Below are 19,412 nucleotides of genomic sequence, written 5' to 3'. Positions count from 1 at the left end.
GTTGTTTTATATCTCTTTATTGTCATTTTGTGTCTCTTTGTGGTTGTTTTGCATCTCGCAGTCAATTTGCATCTCTTTGTGGTTGCTTTGAGTCTCTTTGTAGTCTTTTTGTGTCTCCTTGAAGTCATTTTGCATCTCTTTGTGGTAGCATTGTTTCTCTTTGCAGTCATTTTGTATCTTTTTGTGGTAGCTTTGTGTCTCTGTAGTCATTTTGCATCTCTTTGTAGTCATTTTGCATCTCTTTGTGGTAGCTTTGTGTCTCTTTATAGTCATTTTGCATCTCTTTGTGGTAGCTTTGTGTCTCTTTGTAGTAATTTTGCATCTCTTTGTGGTAGCTTTGTGTCTCTTTGTAGTAATTTTGCATTTCTTTGTGGTAGCTTTGTGTCTCTTTGTAGTCTTTTTGTTTCTCTTTGTAGTAATTTTGCATCTCTTTATGGTAGCTTTGTGTCTCGTTGTAGTCTTTTTTGTTTCTCTTTGTGGTCATTTTGCATCTCTTTGTGGTGGTTTTGAGTTTCTTTGCTGGCATTGTGCGTGTCTATGTGGTCATCAGGAATCAGGAATTTTCCAAGGTAGTAATATTTGATATAATTTGAAACCAGAAAAGTACAATAAAATACTACTTGTTGTAGTAAGAAATTCTACACGTGTGTATAAAACATCATCAGCTTAGGTTAAAGACGAGTTCAGACCTCTGTTATCACTCATTTTTACTAACCAAATAATTACTTTCCATCATACAGCACCTGTACTGTTAACAGGTCAACTGTAATCATATGCCATTATGGGTCCAAAAATTGTCAAATTATGATATTAGTTTGCTCCTATACTTTAGATCATTTTTGAACAGTTTGCCTTGGATTCACAGTGGTTCATGCCTAAAGGGGACTGAGTGTGAGAATATCTCACTTGACAAAGGGAATGAAATTACACACACCACGTTGCTCATGTTTGTCTTTGGTGTGTGTGTAAAAACAATAATCTTTCAGTATTTTGTGTTAAAGTTCACAGTAGTGCAAGGAGCGCTCGTTATGTGCCATTCCTGGAACTTAATTTTACTGTATCATGTGGATGTGGAATATGAGTATTTTTTATAATCTTGTAGTCATCTCATGTAGTCAACATGAGGGAAAAGATTAATCCCCTCGGGTCTTGGCTGTGGGTGTGTGGAATCAAAAGACATTACAGACGTGACTAAGGCTTTTCTTAAAATAAAGTTATCCACAGATGCCAGAGGAAAATAAAAAGACCATATAGTTCAGCATCTGCTTTTTGAGGTGTAGTGGATTTACCTCAGAATGCACTAGAATCATTTTAATTGTGGTTTAAAGCCAGAGCATAAAATGTATATATATTTTTATTATTATTATTATTATTATTTTTGTCAGAAACTGTGCACACAATGTGTTCCTGCCAAATCCCTCAGCCATCAGAGTTCTGTATCAGAGATTGAGAGCTGTGTCTGAGAATTTTATGGTTCTACCTTGTCTCAGTGATTTAGGACATTTGGCCATCTTTAGGTTTAAAGACTGACTTAGTCACTCTGCAGAAAATCTCTAATACCTTTCAAAACCAAATGGGGATAAGATTATTTAACTTGTTTCAAGTGTTAATCATCTAAAGTCTCCTCCCAATGTCATTTTCATGATAAATATTGGGTGAACTATTGGGTGATCTTCCTTCTTATTGCTGTCTCGATACTTGCATTTTGAACTTTGTGAAACAAATAAAACTCTTTATTTCAGGAGGAGAACTTTCCTTTTATCTTACAATGAGGGATTTAAGACTAAATATGACAAAATATGTTTAAAGTAATACAACGCACAATAGAACAGTTAATTCTACTACTACTACTTCAAAGAAAAGAAGGTATTTGTAGCTGAATTTTTTTAAGTTTGACTAATTTACAGTAAATAACAGTATAAATACAGTAAATAACGTGCAACAAAGCATGCAACCAACTCTGTAAATGGGAATAACAACAGCCTTTTACTTCATGCTCTGTGTTTTACATCCTCTAATTCCTATATACAATTACTTGCAGATGGTTTTTATCGGAAAAGATTCCTTTTTTGTATTCATAGGTTGTGACACGTTGTTTCTGAACCTACCCAAGCATTAAAATCTGGATCTCTGGCAATGCAGGAAGCCGTTTCACTGGCAATACTGATTCGCAGTAATAAAGGCTATTTTTAGCATGACCAGTCTGTGTGTGTGTTGGCAGATCTAGCTGTACTTGTGAGGACCAGTTCCTGACATTGCTGTCTGCTGGTCTTGTTAGGACATTTTGAACTGTGAGGACATGTAGGTCTTGAATATGACTTAAGGCTTAGTTTCAGGTTATATTGAGACCAGGACATGTAGCTCATGTGGTCAGGGTAAACGGCCACCAGTGACAAAATGTGTCTGTTTGATGTTCTCACAGTTACATAATCAAAGTGTCTGTGAATTTGTGTGTTGACGTGGCTGATTGTGAAGGCAATGTGTCTAAGTCTATGACAGTGATTCACGTCATTTTGAGTGTCTCCAGAAACACAGTGACAGGAATACGAGCAGGGAAGACTATTTCTCCTATACATCATTAGTTCATGGGTGGAGAGAAATCCTAAATAGCCAAAATATTAATAGATTTCAATGGAAATAATAAAAATAGCAGTTGAGTAGTCTTGCTCTCAATAGTCTATTTTTAGAGTACAAAATTTTGGAGCTGCAGTTTTAAATGGTGCCAGGTGAGGAAAAGAAGACAGAGCTCCAGCTAGAGGAGGCTTCAGTAGAACACAGAGATTGCCGTACAGTTACTGTATGAATATAGACAAATCTGCTTCAGGTACATAATCAACAACAACAACAACAACATACATAATAATAAACTGTCGATTTCCCAGTAATCTTAGGGCATTCTCAGAATTAAGTGATATCAAGGAAACTGACCTTGAGAGAGTCATCGCACAAGCAACCATCCGGTATGAGGAGATATAATATACACTTTTATATTCACATTTATTATCTTCAACTAAATGCAACTTAAGTACACATTTTACACATACACATTTTGAAATACTCTTATTTCATTTAGATAGATCTATTCTTCTATTCATTGCATGATACATATACATATGCATGATATAGCACTATCTGAAATGTTGCTCAAAAATATATATATAAAAACACACACATCTAACATTCACACACACAACTCACACATACACAACTGTCAACATATGCATCCAGAAAAAAAAATAGATAGTGGTAATATGATATTGCACAATTGTGTCTTTAAGGTGTGTGATTTCAGTGGAGAGTTCAGTGTGGAAATGGCTTTTGGGTAAGAACTGTTCATCAGTCTTGTGGTCTGTGCTCTGATGGACCTGCATCTCTTCCCTGAGGGGAGAAGTTCAAACAGTTCATGTGCTGGGTGATGTGAGTCCTTTATGATGCTTAATGCCTTCCGCAGGCATCGGGAGGCGTAAATGTCTGCCAAAGTAGGCAGATGTGTGTTGATGATATTCTCTGCGTTTTTTAGGACTCTTTGCCAACTGCTGAGCTGTTGCCGTACCACATGAGTATACTGTAAGTCCAGTCTCAATGGGCATCTTTCTTTCCAAGAATGCGTAAAGAAGATAGATAACACATCCATGTGTTTAAGCAAGCTAAAATCAATATCTTACAGTGACGAATTAATCCCAGACGTTACGTAACATCAGCATCAACAACATGGGATGTTTACGCCCCCAAAGTTACATAGACCAGCCCACGTTCCAGAGAAGCGGTCACATGAGCTCATAGAGCCACAGCTGGAGGTACTGCAGTGCAGTGTATCTCACATAAAGTGTTTTTATGGTTATGAAGGAAAGTATAAATATAAATATTTTCTGATTGTCCCTCTGATGTCCTCTGGCTGCTCTGCCTCAACTGTGTGATTATTGATGGATAGCAGTAGCTTCCGTTATCAGATGGCTATGAACCAGCGGTCCGAAACCTCTGTAGTTATGATAGAGGTGTAAACATCTACACACCAGTCCGGCTAGCTGTACAGCTAACTGAGTTGCTAACTTAGTAGCAACTGCTGATAGTTAGCTGCTGAAGTAACCAGAAACATATAAACTCCTGAAATCGGCAAAAGAGGAGGCAAAACAGCCAGAGTACATAAGAGGGAAAACCAGACAATATTTTCTACATCAAATTTGATCCCATTTCAGTAAAACCAGAGAATAAAGTTGTGTTTTTATTTAGGACTGACCCCGAATAGTTGAAGATTCAATGCTTCGATGGGCGGAGCCTGATTCGACTGTCAATCTCACTGTCGAAGCTTCACAACGAAACGAGGTTCATGCCATTTTGGCGATATGGGGGTGCTCAACGTTGATTTTACATAGAACTACCAGTTTCTCCGAATAAGTTAATATACAGCCTATTACAGTGCACATTTCAACATATAATGCTGTAAATAAACTGTGAAAAGAAAAAAAGTTTTTAATAAATTTTTTTAAAGTGCGTGAATAAATTCAAATTTGTAACCCTAACCCTCAAGGAATAGGGGTCAATGTGCATGTGTAGGCATAGGTAGCTAGGTAGGTACAAGTTGTAGAGTGAAATTGAGTTTTGTAACTCCCTTCTGCTACATAGCAGACAATATACATTAATAAGAATCAATTATATGCGCATACAGTTGTCGGCCACACAGCATGCAGGCAAACCGCTGCACAAGACTGGTGAATGGCAGGCGAGCAGAAGGAAAATGGACATCAATAAGCGTCAGTTTAGCTGTAAATGTACTGTGTAAATTGCACTGAATGCTGAATAGAGACTGCAGCTCTGCTGCTTCTCAAGATTAAAGTTTAAAGATTAAAGATTAAAGTTACCAAGTGTAACCTCCCCTCCCGCTCACAATCGCCACACACAAAAACACGTGATTTGACTATTAGTCAACTATAGGCAAGACTTGACTATTCTGATTTGATTATGTTAATCCTTAGTCGGGGACAACCCTAGTTTTTATACAGTAATCACTCAGTGAGGGCTAGTCTCACGTAGCAGGCCTTGATTCAGCGCTGCCGCTAAGCCCCGCTTAGCGTAAAGCCTCGAAGTTGAGGGTACAGCTAACCTGGCTCTGTGCAAAAGCGCCTCTCAACTTAATATGGCAACACATGCTCAGAAGCTAATTGATTAAGACATTGTATGTCCTTTGTTTAACCTATATTTAAATATGCGTCAGGGCTTGTTGCGGCCACGGTGCAGTTTCTGGATGTGATCAATGCTGCTCTTAATTATCATGCACTCTGGATGCCTCACAAAGGAGTAAAACGTCACTTCCCGTGTCCCCTATGTGGCATTAGAGAGCCCTTGCTAATTATACAGTATGTCCCAGTACGTGAAGTGTGGATCACACTGTCAAAATGTCATGTAAATTAAATGATGATTCTAACACAGTATACAGAGAGAGGATCCAATACTGCAACGTTGCTTCGGAAGGGTGGTAAGTGACAACGACTGAGCAAGTGTGGAGAAAGTAGCTTTCCTTCTAGACAAAGATATCTTAGTTTGGAGATGGTCCTCTCCCCTCAGATACTGATTCTAATTGGAATGTCATCTACCAGGTAGTCATACCTTGTGTTTTTAGACAGCATGTGCCATCAGTAGCTCACAAATCCAAATGGTCAGTACACCTAGGTATCACAAAAACATATCAGTTTATTCTTAAGCATTTCTTTTGGCCAGGACTAAAATCAGGTGTAGTGAAGTTCTGTTGTAGCTGCCATGTATGTCAAGTGTCAGGAAAGCCAAACCAAATAGTCCCTCCAGCTCTGCTGCATCCAATTCCTGTAATAGAGGAGCCATTCGATCAAGTGATAATTGACTGCGTAAGTCTGTTGCCTCGCACAAAAAGTGGAAACCAATATCTTCTTACCGTTATGTGTGTGGCCTGAAGCAATCCCACTCCGTTACATTACGGCCAATACCATCTGGTTTATGTATGCGTCTTGATAGCCCTAGCATACTGGGACGTAACATAAGTAGCCAGAAGGTGGCGCTGTGACAATGAGTAAATATTGGCATGTAGATGTGTTCAGGGCGGGACCCTTATCAACCCTAACCCTAACGCACAAATATTAATATGGATCTTCTAATCTCACACATGAATAGAAGGCTAGAACTACTCCTTAAAGATCTGCGCACGTCAACCTGGATATATTATAGCTTTGTTAGATTCACCTTCCACAACATTGCTATGTTCAGTATTTATTTATAAAAACCTCTAGTCTGTACCACGCTATACGTTACAATCCTATATTCCACAGTTTGTCAACTCTATTAACACTATTAACTATTAAAGTTACACATTTCAAAGCTGCCCCAAAACACTGCAGCTTATACTTACAAGGCAATAGCATATGTGACAAATAAAGAGCTGTGCAGGAGTGTACATTACGGTGAGGATCAGAGGTTGCTCCCCTCCCCTACTGTAGCGCCTTCCACAAGGTCATGTATTAAGCCTTAACACACTACAGGCTAAATCCTGAGCATAAATGCACCAGCCAGCGCTCCGACAAGCAAGAGGAAATGCATTTATCATACAAAGACACAGTAAATAATCCCCGACTGTGTTCTCTGTGAAGGTGTATGCTTGACATTTCAATTGTCTGTGCCCTTCACACAAATGAATTTTGTGTGAAGGATCGTGCCACACACTCAACTGAAGCATTTAATGACTGTGATTCAGGCACAAAAACACAATGATTTCCAAGTCAGAATGTTAACTAGAAGAATTTGATTGCTGTTTAAGGTGTCTCCTTGTGCATGGACTGAGATAATCTCACATATTAGTATCATGAAGAGCAATTCTGCGCTGAGAGTTGTGTTTTTACTGATAGGGAGTGACTAGCGCACACACACTCTCACATACAGCAGATGTAGAGAACCAGAGGCTGTAAGCAGATTATTTCCAGCACAGAATCACTGTGGCTAAAGCTTCAGGGCATTTCCACAGGTTTTAATGTGCAGGATGTGATAACTCCTCAATGCCTGTGAGAAATGCAGTATACCAAAAATGTCAGAACTGGGTGGGTTTGATGTATTTCTGTTGGTTTAACTCACTGTAAACATGAAAGGGAGCACTAAAATGCATTTTAATCACATTATATCCGACATGAAGTACAAGAAGGGCCTAGAAATAATATTAAACATTGCAAATAATTTAATAGTGTTAGAATTCTTTGGTGTCTAGTAGATGAGGTAAATGAAAATTGTCTGTTACTTTGAAATTTATTTAACATAAAATAACAACATTTCTGCCAGTAAAAGAAAATATAGGAAATCCTTCTGTGAAGATTCTCTGTCATCCAGATGATGGCAATATAGGAGTTATAAGCAACTGGAATTCTGAATTAGTATCTTTCACATTTGAAATGACGAGCCATGACATCTCCTAATTCTGGCTTACTGTCATTTATATGATTTAATCTATATCTAGAAGTGATAAGTTAGCCAGTAGACTCTCCAAAGCAAGTGACATTATCTGCATTATAACACAATGGGCTCTACAGATACCAAAATCCTGTTTCTTGCCTGCAGATTCTGCATTCATATGCAGATATCTGTTGAAAGAGCTTATTGATTTAATGACTTTGGCTGCTTGAAAGGCCACCATGCATAGGAGAGAGGGCATGGAAGCACATGGGGGAGATCATGAGTCCTTTGAACACACAAAGTTTATATTAATTCTTTCATGCGGTTTATAGTCCACCTACCTTGTTTTTCTGTAGGCAGGGGGCGGAAACTCAAACAAACACAAGGAGATAAAAACTAAAATATCAAAGTCATATTATTCTGACTGTGAGGTGACAATGCTGCCACACAGATACAAATCCTTCCACGTACAGTACATACCCAGAGGGATTACACTGTCTGTCACACATCCACCAAGTCTTTGACAACAGTCATGCTCCCACACAGCCGTCATCCTGGCTGGGGCTGCTTGATGCTGCGAGTAGTGACAGCATTATCAGGAGGAGGCCTGTGGAGAGAGGGAGAGGAAGAATGAGACAGAAAAGAGCACAACCTCTGCATGTGATTTCAAAGACCTCCTGCTTGCAGCTGGACAGCAGCTCTGCCTCGCTGGCTGCAGACCAGGCCAGAGTAACCAGTCATCATGCTGCATGCGTTTCTGGATAGCTTGTATGTACACAAGATAAATGTAGAATATTATTGTTCATTGCGTAAATGTTTTTCGTATGCATGGACTTATGCAAACAATCACAGCTTGTTTTATGTACAGTGAGGAAAATAAGTATTTGAACACCCTGCTATTTTGCAAGTTCTCCCACTTAGAAATCATGGAGGGGTCTGAAATTGTCATCGTAGGTGCATGTCCACTGTGAGAGACACAATTTTAAAAAAAAATCCAGAAATCACAATGTATTATTTTTTAACTATTTATTTGTATGATACAGCTGCAAATAAGTATTTGAACACCTGTCTATCAGCTAGAATTCTGACTCTCAAAGACCTGTTAGTCTGCCTTCAAAATGTCCACCTCCACTCCATTTATTATCCTAAATTAGATGCACCTGTTTGAGGTCGTTAGCTGCATAAAGACACCTGTCCACCCCATACAATCAGTAAGAATCCAACTACTAACATGGCCAAGACCAAAGAGCTGTCCAAAGACACTAGAGACAAAATTGTACACCTCCACAAAGCTGGAAAGGGCTACGGGGAAATTGCCAAGCAGCTTGGTGAAAAAAGGTCCACTGTTGGAGCAATCATTAGAAAATGGAAGAAGCTAAACATGACTGTCAATCTCCCTCGCACTGGGGCTCCATGCAAGTATTCACCTCGTGGGGTCTCAATGATCCTAAGAAAAGTGAGAAATCAGCCCAGAACTACACGGGAGGAGCTGGTCAATGACCTGAAAAGAGCTGGGACCACCGTTTCCAAGGTTACTGTTGGTAATACACTAAGACGTCATGGTTTGAAATCACGCATGGCACGGAAGGTTCCCCTGCTTAAACCAGCACATGTCCAGGCCCGTCTTCAGTTTGCCGATGACCATTTGGATGATCCAGAGGAGTCATGGGAGAAAGTCATGTGGTCAGATGAGACCAAAATAGAACTTTTTGGTCATAATTCCACTAACCGTGTTTAGAGGAAGAAGAATGATGAGTACCATCCCAAGAACACCATCCCTACTGTGAAGCATGGGGGTGGTAGCATCATGCTTTGGGGGTGTTTTTCTGCACATGGGACAGGGCGACTGCACTGTATTAAGGAGAGGATGACCATGTATTGCGAGATTTTGGGGAACAACCTCCTTCCCTCAGTTAGAGCATTGAAGATGGGTCGAGGCTGGGTCTTCCAACATGACAATGACCCGAAGCACACAGCCAGGATAACCAAGGAGTGGCTCTGTAAGAAGCATGTCAAGGTTCTGGCGTGGCCTAGCCAGTCTCCAGACCTAAACCCAATAGAGAATCTTTGGAGGGAGCTCAAACTCCGTGTTTCTCAGCGACAGCCCAGAAACCTGACTGATCTAGAGAAGATCTGTGTGGAGGAGTGGGCCAAAATCCCTCCTGCAGTGTGTGCAAACCTGGTGAAAAACTACAGGAAACGTTTGACCTCTGTAATTGCAAACAAAGGCTACTGTACCAAATATTAACATTGATTTTCTCAGGGGTTCAAATACTTATTTGCAGCTGTATCACACAAATAAATAGTTAAAAAATCATACATTGTGATTTCTGGATTTATTTTTTTAGATTATGTCTCTCACAGTGGACATGCACCTACGATGACAATTTCAGACCCCTCCATGATTTCTAAGTGGGAGAACTTGCAAAATAGCAGGGTGTTCAAATACTTATTTTCCTCACTGTATATGCTATGGTGTATAGACTCACTAATTGGTCTTCACTTTACAGGATATTAACCACATTTCATCATAGTTGAATACAGGGCTGGACTGGGACAAAAAATCTGACCTGGCATTTTTGGCCCAGGCGGCCCACTAAAATCGGACACCCCTCACCAATACAACATCCTTTCATTTAAGGGCTCGGATTTGGGGTGTGACAAAACACTTGACGTAACATTGCACAAGATTGGGGCCATGACAACAAGACAAGAATATATTTTAATAGGCCTACTATTTAGGAAAAAAATGTATTGATGAAATAGTTAATGGGGGGGTCTGGTGGTTCTCCCCCAGAAGATGTTGAGCATAAAACACACACACTGATCTCTTACCATCACACAAAGCCAAAGCCTGAAAGAAATACAAGGGATAGGAACCAACTGCAGACAACAGAGTCAGTTCAGTGATTTAATAATGTCAACTGGGGCAAAAACTGACCTGTCTAGGTGTTAAGATCAAAAAACAGTCCAACACAAGCAAACAAATCCGACAGGGAGCAGGTAAGAATTGTAATCCAAAACCAGGCATGAACCTAAAGGGGACAAAGAATAAATCCATGAAATACACATGAAGAACACAGGGGAAACATAGCTGGAATATGACTAAATACACTATGAGGACAACATAATGATACACAAGTCAAACTAATCAGGGAATGACAAACAGACAGGAAGGGAAGTTATCAGCAACAAGAGGAGAGGTGAGAAACAAAGTAAAACAGGAAAAACATAATCAAATACAGAAGACAACTAAAAACAAAGACAGAGAGTTAAATACACCAGACATAAAAAGAAGGGAAAACAAATAAATAAATGACACAAGGAAAAACATATTACAGAGAAAAGGAAAAAACACAGAGACAGGAAGTGAAGTACACATTGATTATGTTCGAAACAGAAGGTAACTGCCTCGCTGCCGTAATAGACAGGTGCCTTGGAAGGCATCACTTTCGAGTGAAGGAATCTCTATGAAAAGTAGATTCAGCAGTATTTACGGCAACGTGTGGTGTCAGCACGCCGTCTTGTATCACTTCTGGCTGTCAGTCACTAGCCTTAGCGTCAGCTAGCTAGCTATTGAACAGTCAAATGGATTGGACACCTCAGAAATCATACTAAACAAACTTGGTTGGTTACAGTTACGGGCTAACATGATAGTGCGGTGTTTAGTTCTCGCTAACTTTTGAAAAATCGAAGCAAAACAAACTACAAAAACTATTAAAAACTTATTTGTAGACGAATTTCAGCTTGTTTGTCCACCATCGAGTCAGCATCGATGCTCCCTTCAAAACTGCCAAACAAGGGCAGTTTGAAGGCATCTTACGAGACAGTAAAAGATGGTTCGAACACAGCCAAAGCCACAAGAGGAAGGGCTTAACAAAATAAAACAGTAATACGCCTGACACTCACCAATCGCAGTAAACGTTTGTAATACATACATATTCACAAATCTGAGCACATACTGCAAATATCCGGTGATGCATTTGCATCGTGTGAAAGGCCTTATTTTACAACTCCATGTTAAAACAATCACAAATTCATATTTAGTATTGTTTTGTCGTGTTTAGTATTGTTTTGTCGTGTTTAGTATTGTTTTGTTGTGACTTTACTGGCTGTTGCAGGTCAGTGAATGAGAAATGCTGCCGTAGCAACAAGCTGATACTTATTGTGCATTTGTTTGTGTCCCACTCCAGAAGAATGCAGCTTCAGCTCTGCGGGGGTTTACGACGGCACCGTGTTCAGCCGGATATTTCAGATCCTTTACAGAAATGAGGAGATTACCGTGAATGACTGTATGATCTTCAAAGTCCACATGCTATTGGATGGAGAAAGGGTGAGTTTTTTTCTGCACACACACACACTTCCTGTGAGAGAATACGGAATGCCATTTGGCTGGTTGCATTTTATCAGTGGCCTGGCTGTAAAATGCATGACAGATAATTACAGTGAAAGCAGCTACATAATAGTTCAATTAAATAGCCATGAATTAATGCATTTTATCATCCACTGTTCCCTCCTACACAAATTTCTACTCTCCACTCATACCATCTGACACAAACAATACTGTCTTTTCATAACCTCTTAAGCCAGTTAATAACAGTATAAATCTTCCACAACTATGTAATGAAGAAGTCATATAATCATGCTGAATAATGGTATATGAATAATGAATAATCTGTCAAGTGGCTTGAAGTGTAAACTGTTTTTGTTCAGCAGATTTTCACTGTTGCAAGCTTGCTGAATCTGTTCCCATACATTTAACAGCTTTTCAGACCTACTTGGTAACTTTGTTTCTCCAAGCTAGTTATCGCAAGTGTTGGAAACAAATCATTTATTTTGGTGCAATGTGACATAAAAAAGTGGCACAAATTGAACAATTGTGCAGACAAAATGTACAGATAATAGGACAAAGTGATACAAAACATAGTTATTTATCATAGCTGCTGATGTGTGTGATATGCTTGTGTAGTCTAAAGCAGTGGTTCTCAAACTTTTCTACGTCGGGGACCCCTAAGCTGATACAAATTGGATTACGGACCCCCATTTGATTTGATTTATGAATCCCATGACCAAAATAGCCAAACATTCTGTCATTGTGTTACTTACGGAATTATGGTGAAAGTATATTATTCTCATCCCCCGCCTGGTGGGGAGAGGAACATCTTGACTGCCTGCTGTCACCGCTGGCCCAGCCCCGGATTAACTGAAGAAAATGGATAGATAGATGGATGAAATGACTGGCTTCAGTTTGGGCCCCCCAAAACAAAATAGTGCAGAGTGCTCCAAATGGGCTACAGCTGGCCCTGATGACCAAAAATACATTATACTCACTTTTAGCTACAGAGTGAAAAGTTAATCCTGACTTAACCATTAAAGACGCAGCCTCTTGAAATTAATGTGCAAATTATAAAACAAATGTAAAATTGTCTGTGCCCCAGAATGCCCATGCTCAGTTCAAATGATCAGGCGTGTAAACCTGCAAGACAGTTATTGATGTACTGTCCTTTACGGTTTCAACATGGGCGCGACCCCAAAAATCCACTTGACCTGTTGTTGTTGTTTCTGGGAGCCACTGGAGCTCAAATTGATCAGTGGTGACAGCGATGAGACAGGCCAGAGGCTGGGATGTGGGGGAGCTAAGATGACCCCCTCTCAAAGCTAATCATCCATGTGAGAGCCATAGCTCACACACCGACTTTACCCTGCACCACAGCTGCTCTCCGACATATGTCTACAATGTAGATGCTTGGATTACTGTGGAAGGATCCCTGTGTCCGTCAGAATGTGGATATTCGTCTCACATGACTCTGCCTAGGTCCTAATTTTAGAAGATTTCATTAAATGTAGATTCACATGGAGGTGTGGAGACAGAGGAGCTTTAAGGCATATCAGATTTCAGCTGTAAGCTCTCCCGAAGGCTCCCCGCTCATTAACCTTCCGGAGGTTATCTGCCACTGACAGCTACAGATAGCACAGACAAAAATAGCCCCTCATTTCCCCAGTGCACACCCATAGGTATGCCTAATCTATCAGAACATCAGTATCGGACAGAACTGCAAAGATTTGTATGTTTACTCCACAGTATGTGTGTTTGTGTATGTTTCAGACAAATGTAAGGAGAAAGGGAGGAGGAAGTGTGTCTAACCTTTATTATAATTAGCAACAATGCACCTCAATGTTCAAAAGACTCCACTCTCAGTACCGCCTTTGTAGATTGCTCATACCTTTTGTTTTCCCATTTTGTTTCAAATTCTCAATTCAAAAGTGCTCTTTATTTCCATAAGTCATGATATTCAATGGCACTTTGAACATGGGAGTAAATCAATTCTGTTCAGCCTACATCAGATTAAAATGAATGCAGGAATACAGTTTGTTTGACCACACAGAGACCATAAACAACTTGACTTATATCAGCATCGCAAACAAGGTCGATCACACGTTCTATACCAAACTGCAGTATTTGTCTGCACACTGCTGTACATGCTATAAATGTCCATCATGTCGTTGGTGTTCAGGTGTGATCGCTCTTCATCATTATTGATTCAGTATTTCATGTTTGGAATACAGATGAAGGGCAAAAGAAAGGGAAAGCCTTGAATCAATGAGTCGAGAAACATACAAGGTACAAAAGGGTCACCGAATGGTTTGATGGGAAAGATATGCTACCAGATCTCCACCCAGCTGAAAATCCTATGGGAGATTTTGGAGAATCAAACACCAGTTTACTCAAAAATGTACTTTAGCAAAAGGAAATTGGACATCAACATACTGTACATAATCAGATATGTTTTGAGGTAGTTTGGTTAAAAAATTGGGTGACAATTTTCATATTTTCTGGACTGGCCCTTTAATCTTATCATATCTGTATTGGCAAGATAACAAATTTGAAATATCAATGTTATTCCAATACCTATCACATTATACCTATAACTTTACTCCATTATATCTTAAGATAAACTTAAGGTACTTTTGGCTGCTATCAAGAAAGTCATCATACAGTATGTATGACTGAATTTCAGTTGTCAATTGTACATTTCTGACAATATAAACAATATGTACAACGCTGGAAAAAGCCCACTATTCCCATGAATTAATGTCAATACTGGAAGATTCCATATGTCATTGATATCAGATGCTATTATTCAGTGCCAATGCAGGAAATAGTGTTCCCCTTAAACCCTGTGGAGCCTTACACATCAAATCAACAACATCCATGTCACCTTGTTCCTATAATGGTCATGCAATAACAACACTACTGTACCAATGTTTTGCAGATGGAGGAAGCCCTGAGCGAGGTCGACTTTCAGTTGAAGCTGGATCTTCATTTCACTGACAACGAGCAACAGTAGGTTTTTCAGCAGTTTGGGAATGTGTGTTTGTGTGTGTTTGTCCTTGTTTGATAGGGGGAGAGAGAGAGATTGAGAGAGAGAGAGAGAGAGAGAGCGAGCTTTGGCAATACTGTTCTATGAACATTCATGTCAATAAAGTGAGATTGAAATTGCGAGAGATAAAGGGAGGAACAATGTTTACTGTTTTAGTTATTTTATTTATTTATTAAATAAACAGTATGCATTGAATTGTTCTTTTACATTTTCCTTGAAGCTTTGGCAATACTATAGACTTTCATGCCAATGAAGGAAATTTAAATTTAAATTTGAATTGAATTGAGAGAGAAAAATAGTTTTTGTAACGTTTCCTTGATTACATTTATTCTTGTTATGTTATATTTAAATGTAAACATTTTGTTGATTTTGTTGCAAAATGTTATGGCAACATTGTTTAACTTAAACATTTATACCAGTAAAGCACATTGAACTGAACTGAACTGAGAGAGAGAGAGAGAGGGAGAGAGAGACAGAGAATACTAGACTTTCCCCTTGTGCAGCTTTTATGCAAGAGTGAGAATGCAAACTAGGCAGGAATAAGGGTCTTTATGTCTTTTGGCTCATAGCCATGTCTTTAAGGATCTGATCACAACTTTTCTGCTAGCAATGCATGATTACTGTGATTTGTCCGTTTGTTTGGGACAAATGGAAGAAGAAATTGGTTGTTTGCAGTGTGCAGTTTTTGTTGAGGAACTGCTCTTGTATCGGATAGAGGTCTTGATTACCATTCCAGTCAACATGCAAACTCTCTCTCTCCGACTCTGTCTTTCATAGCTGCAAGGAAAAAAGTTCTTAATAATGATGTTAGATTATTGGTGAGAAGCAGTCAGCATTCTCAACAACTTTTAAAGAGTCTGGCAAAAGGCAAAGACATTTGTCAGTGATAACTCCATCTCCTTAAACTCCTTTTTGTACCAAGGTAAGACTCTCCAGGGTCAGATGTTTGAGATACACCGATTCCCTTTTAGAATGTGCAGTACTATCACTATATTTGCATTTAATTAATCTGCACTCTCTGTAGTTTTGCATCAGCACAGTAGCACTGTAGTAGTACGATAATAATTTAACTGATTGTCTGTTATTTGTTTTATCTATTTTACTAACTATTTAACTATCTTAACTGTGGAATAAGCACTATAGATGGGGAGAATACCAAAAACAATAATTCTGCAGATTACCACTCCAAGAGTATGTAAAAGTGTCTGTCATTTGTGTAGGTACATTTATTTGTCACAATATAACAAGTTATAGAATGAAATTGAGTTTTGTAACTCCCCTCTGCTACATAGCAGCCAATATAAATTAATAAAGAATCAATTGTAAAAAAAATGGTAAACAGAAATCAACTTTCATCACTGGAGCAGTGCTGAGGATGAATTAAAGTTTAAGAGTCTGATAGCTTGGGGGGAAAAGCTGCTCTGCAATCTGGTGGTGTGGCAGCAGAAACTTCTATGTCTCTTCCCAGAAGGCAGCAGGGTGAACAGGCTGTGGCTGGGCGGGTACTGTCCATTAGTATCCTTTGGGCTCTGCATAGACACCTCACCTCACCGATATCAATGATGCTCGGGAGATGGGTACCAATGATCGTCTGAGCAGTTTTAATCACCTGCTGCAGAGCCCTCCGGTCCTGGGCCGTGCACATCCCATGCCAGTTTGTGATGTTTCCATTCAGGATGCTGCTTTAGATCCCTCCCTCCCACAAAGTTTTAGACCAATTTCAAAACTGCCTTTTATTGCAAAGATTCTAGAAAGAATTGTGTCCAAACAGCTGGAAAATAACAAATTATTTGAAAAGATTCAGTCTGGTTTCAGGAAGTACCACAGCACTGAGACTGCCCTGCTTAAAGTCACCAATGAACTTTTAATGTCTGCTGATGAAGGTATGTGCTCAGTCCTTGTACTCCTGGACCTTAGTGCTGCTTTTGACACTATTGATCACAACATCATGTTAGACAGACTGAGGCACTGGGTGGGGATCTCTGGTACTGCCCTAGAATGGTTTTCATCCTACCTGTCAAATAGGAAGTTTTGCCTGTCTGTAAACAACTATGTTTCTTCGTTCTGTCCAGTTAAATACTGTATGGTGTGCCTCAGGGGTCAGTCTTAGGACCCATTTTGTTTTCCTTGTATCTGCTTCCCCTTGGACATATTATCCATAAACATGGTATTTCTTTTCATATTTATGCTGATGACACACAAATATACTTGCCCGTCCGATCCACAGACCCTGGAATGCTGAGTTCACTTAACAACTGCCTTTGTGAAGTTAAAAAATGGATGTCAAATAATTTCCTCCAGCTGAACTCAGAAATCCTGGTCATCGGTTCCCAGCAGATGGCAAAACAAATACTGCCATCTGCTGGTTCCCTAGTAAATCACATTAAGCCTGTTGCAAAGAACCTTGGTGTCTGGTTTGATAGTAATTTAAATTTCGAGCAGCACACCACAAAGCTTGTTCAATCATGTTTTTATCAACTTCGAAATATAGCAAAAATTCGATCTATGTTAACTTTTAAGGACACCGAGACCATTTTACACGCCTTCATCTCATCACGCCTGAATTATTGCAACAGCCTTTTCACTTGTTTGACCCAAAAATCTACTGATCAACTCCAGACTGTCCAGAACTCAGCTGCCAGGCTTTTAATCAGAACAAAGAAATATGACCACATCACCCCTATTTTAGCTTCATTAAACTGGCTCCCAGTATTTTTTAGAATTGACTTTAAAATTTTATTGATCACTTTTACACTTTCTTTACACTTGTTAAAGCACTTTGTAACTTGTTTTTGAAAAGTGCTCTACAAATAAAGATTACTATTATTATTATTATTGCTCCTCTGTAAAAGCTGACAAGAACTTGGTACGGGAATTTACCCTTCTTAAGCTCCCTCAAGAAATACAGTCGTTTCTGAGCTTTCCTCACCAGCGTGGAGATGTAAGACGACCATGTCAGGTTCTCTGTGATGCTGATTCCCAGGAACCTGAAACTGTTCAGCTTCTCCTCCTCAGCTCTACTGATTGACTGTCTTTATCTCTTTTTTTTCTGAAATCAACAATCAGCTCCTTAGTTTTGCTGACGTTGAGCAGTAGGTTGTTCTCTGTGCACCACTCTGCAAGATTATCAGTTTCCTCCTGATATGAAGTCTCATCATTGTTCATCATTGAAATCCGGCCGATGATGATGGTGGTGTTGTTGGGGGATGCAGTCCTGGGTGTACAGCGTGAACAGGAGGGGGCTGAGCACTAGAGCTGACTGGGGTCTGTTTGTGAGGAAGTCGAATATCCCGTTGCAGAGTGTTGTATTTAAACCCAGAGTGCTGAGTTTACTGATCAGTTTCATGGGGAAGATTGTGTTGAATGCCGAGCTGAAATCCACAAACAGAATTCTGGTGTAGGTGTTGTTTTTCTCAAGGTGTGTGAGGGCTGAGTGCAGGGCAGCCTAAATGGCAAAGTTTTGGAAGTGTATTTGTGTATGTAACGTGTGTCTCTCTCTTCTCCCATTCCTCAGGCTGGCAGAAATAATAACTGTCCCGTTGATCAGCAGTCGGACCCTCAGCCTTCACTTCCACCCGCAGAGAGGCCTCCACCACCATGTCCCCGTCATGTTCGACTACTTCCACCTGTCCGTCATTTCTGTCTCCATACATGCTTCACTGGTTGCCTTACATCAGCCGCTAATCAGGTAGAGTTAAGAGAGGCTTTGCAAACATTTGCATTTGACAGACTTTGAATTTTTGATATGAAATTATCCCAGGGACCCAAATGACCATTTTTTAAGCCCCGCCCTTCTTAGTTACTGTTACTAGTGCACTACTGTTACTGGTAGTGCACATACAGAATCCAGTTCAAAATGACAACAGTGGCAGATTAACCACTCAAAATTCTTATTCATTTTAAAACCTTGTTTTTAGACAGACGTTGACAAAAGCAGCTTGTCATTTCTAGCCGATGACTGAAATGAGCCTGCTATGGCTGGCAGATAATATTGACTGTAGTTAGCTGGCTAATTAAGCTCACATTGGGGCAATGAGTTGGTTGAATTGTCTTTTTTTTTTGTTTTCAATGAGACTCTTGTAAAAGGGATTTTAACTATGCCCTTGATGACTATATACATATTAATGTGCCAACAGACTGAGGCTAAAGCTGTACGTTCAAGGCAAAACGTCAGTATCCTCAGTAGGCAATGATCCATGTGCAAGTAGTTAAGTAAAGCTTAATTTATATGGCACTTTTCAAACGAGAGTTACAAAGTATTTCACAGTTCACAGGAAAAAGACATTAAAGACATAAAGAATTACCCCAAAGTGAAAATAGTTAAATTTATAGTTAAAGTTATTCTTGAACAGGCTTTTTATGTAACCTCACAACGATAGTTAGTGGAGCATTAGAGTAGATAAACACTGTTGAACCCATTCCTTACACTTTTACTCTTGTGTCTTTGGTTTTGGAAGGGCTAAGACACAGCACTACAGCCAATAAATCAGCCACAAATCCACCACAAAACACCGCAATCAGCTGACTTAATCAGTTGTACTTTTCTGCAAAGTACTACTTATAGCAATAAAAAGAGTTTACTTTCAAACTGCTTAATGTCATGTTATCTTGGTGAGGTCTCCTTAC

The 19,412-nt window shown here is 39.6% G+C and overlaps 1 protein-coding gene across 1 annotated transcript in view; it reads left to right on the top strand.

The window, feature by feature from the left end:
• The window catches only part of fam135b (family with sequence similarity 135 member B), a 48,141-nt gene that overhangs the window by 10,214 nt on the left and 18,515 nt on the right, over positions 1–19,412 (top strand). The window contains exons 4-6 of the mRNA XM_038725543.1: positions 11,598–11,737; positions 14,679–14,749; positions 18,301–18,474. Coding sequence (XP_038581471.1) covers positions 11,598–11,737; positions 14,679–14,749; positions 18,301–18,474 — 385 coding nt within the window. The remainder of the gene's footprint in view (positions 1–11,597; positions 11,738–14,678; positions 14,750–18,300; positions 18,475–19,412) is intronic.

The sequence above is a fragment of the Micropterus salmoides genome, unplaced genomic scaffold (genome assembly GCF_014851395.1).
Source record: "Micropterus salmoides isolate LMB-PRFRI ecotype aquatic unplaced genomic scaffold, ASM1485139v1 Ms_hic_scaffold_17, whole genome shotgun sequence".
Classification (NCBI taxonomy): Eukaryota; Metazoa; Chordata; class Actinopteri; order Centrarchiformes; family Centrarchidae; genus Micropterus; species Micropterus salmoides.
Note: the sequence above shows the minus strand (reverse complement) of the source record. Positions and strands in the feature narration are given on the sequence as shown.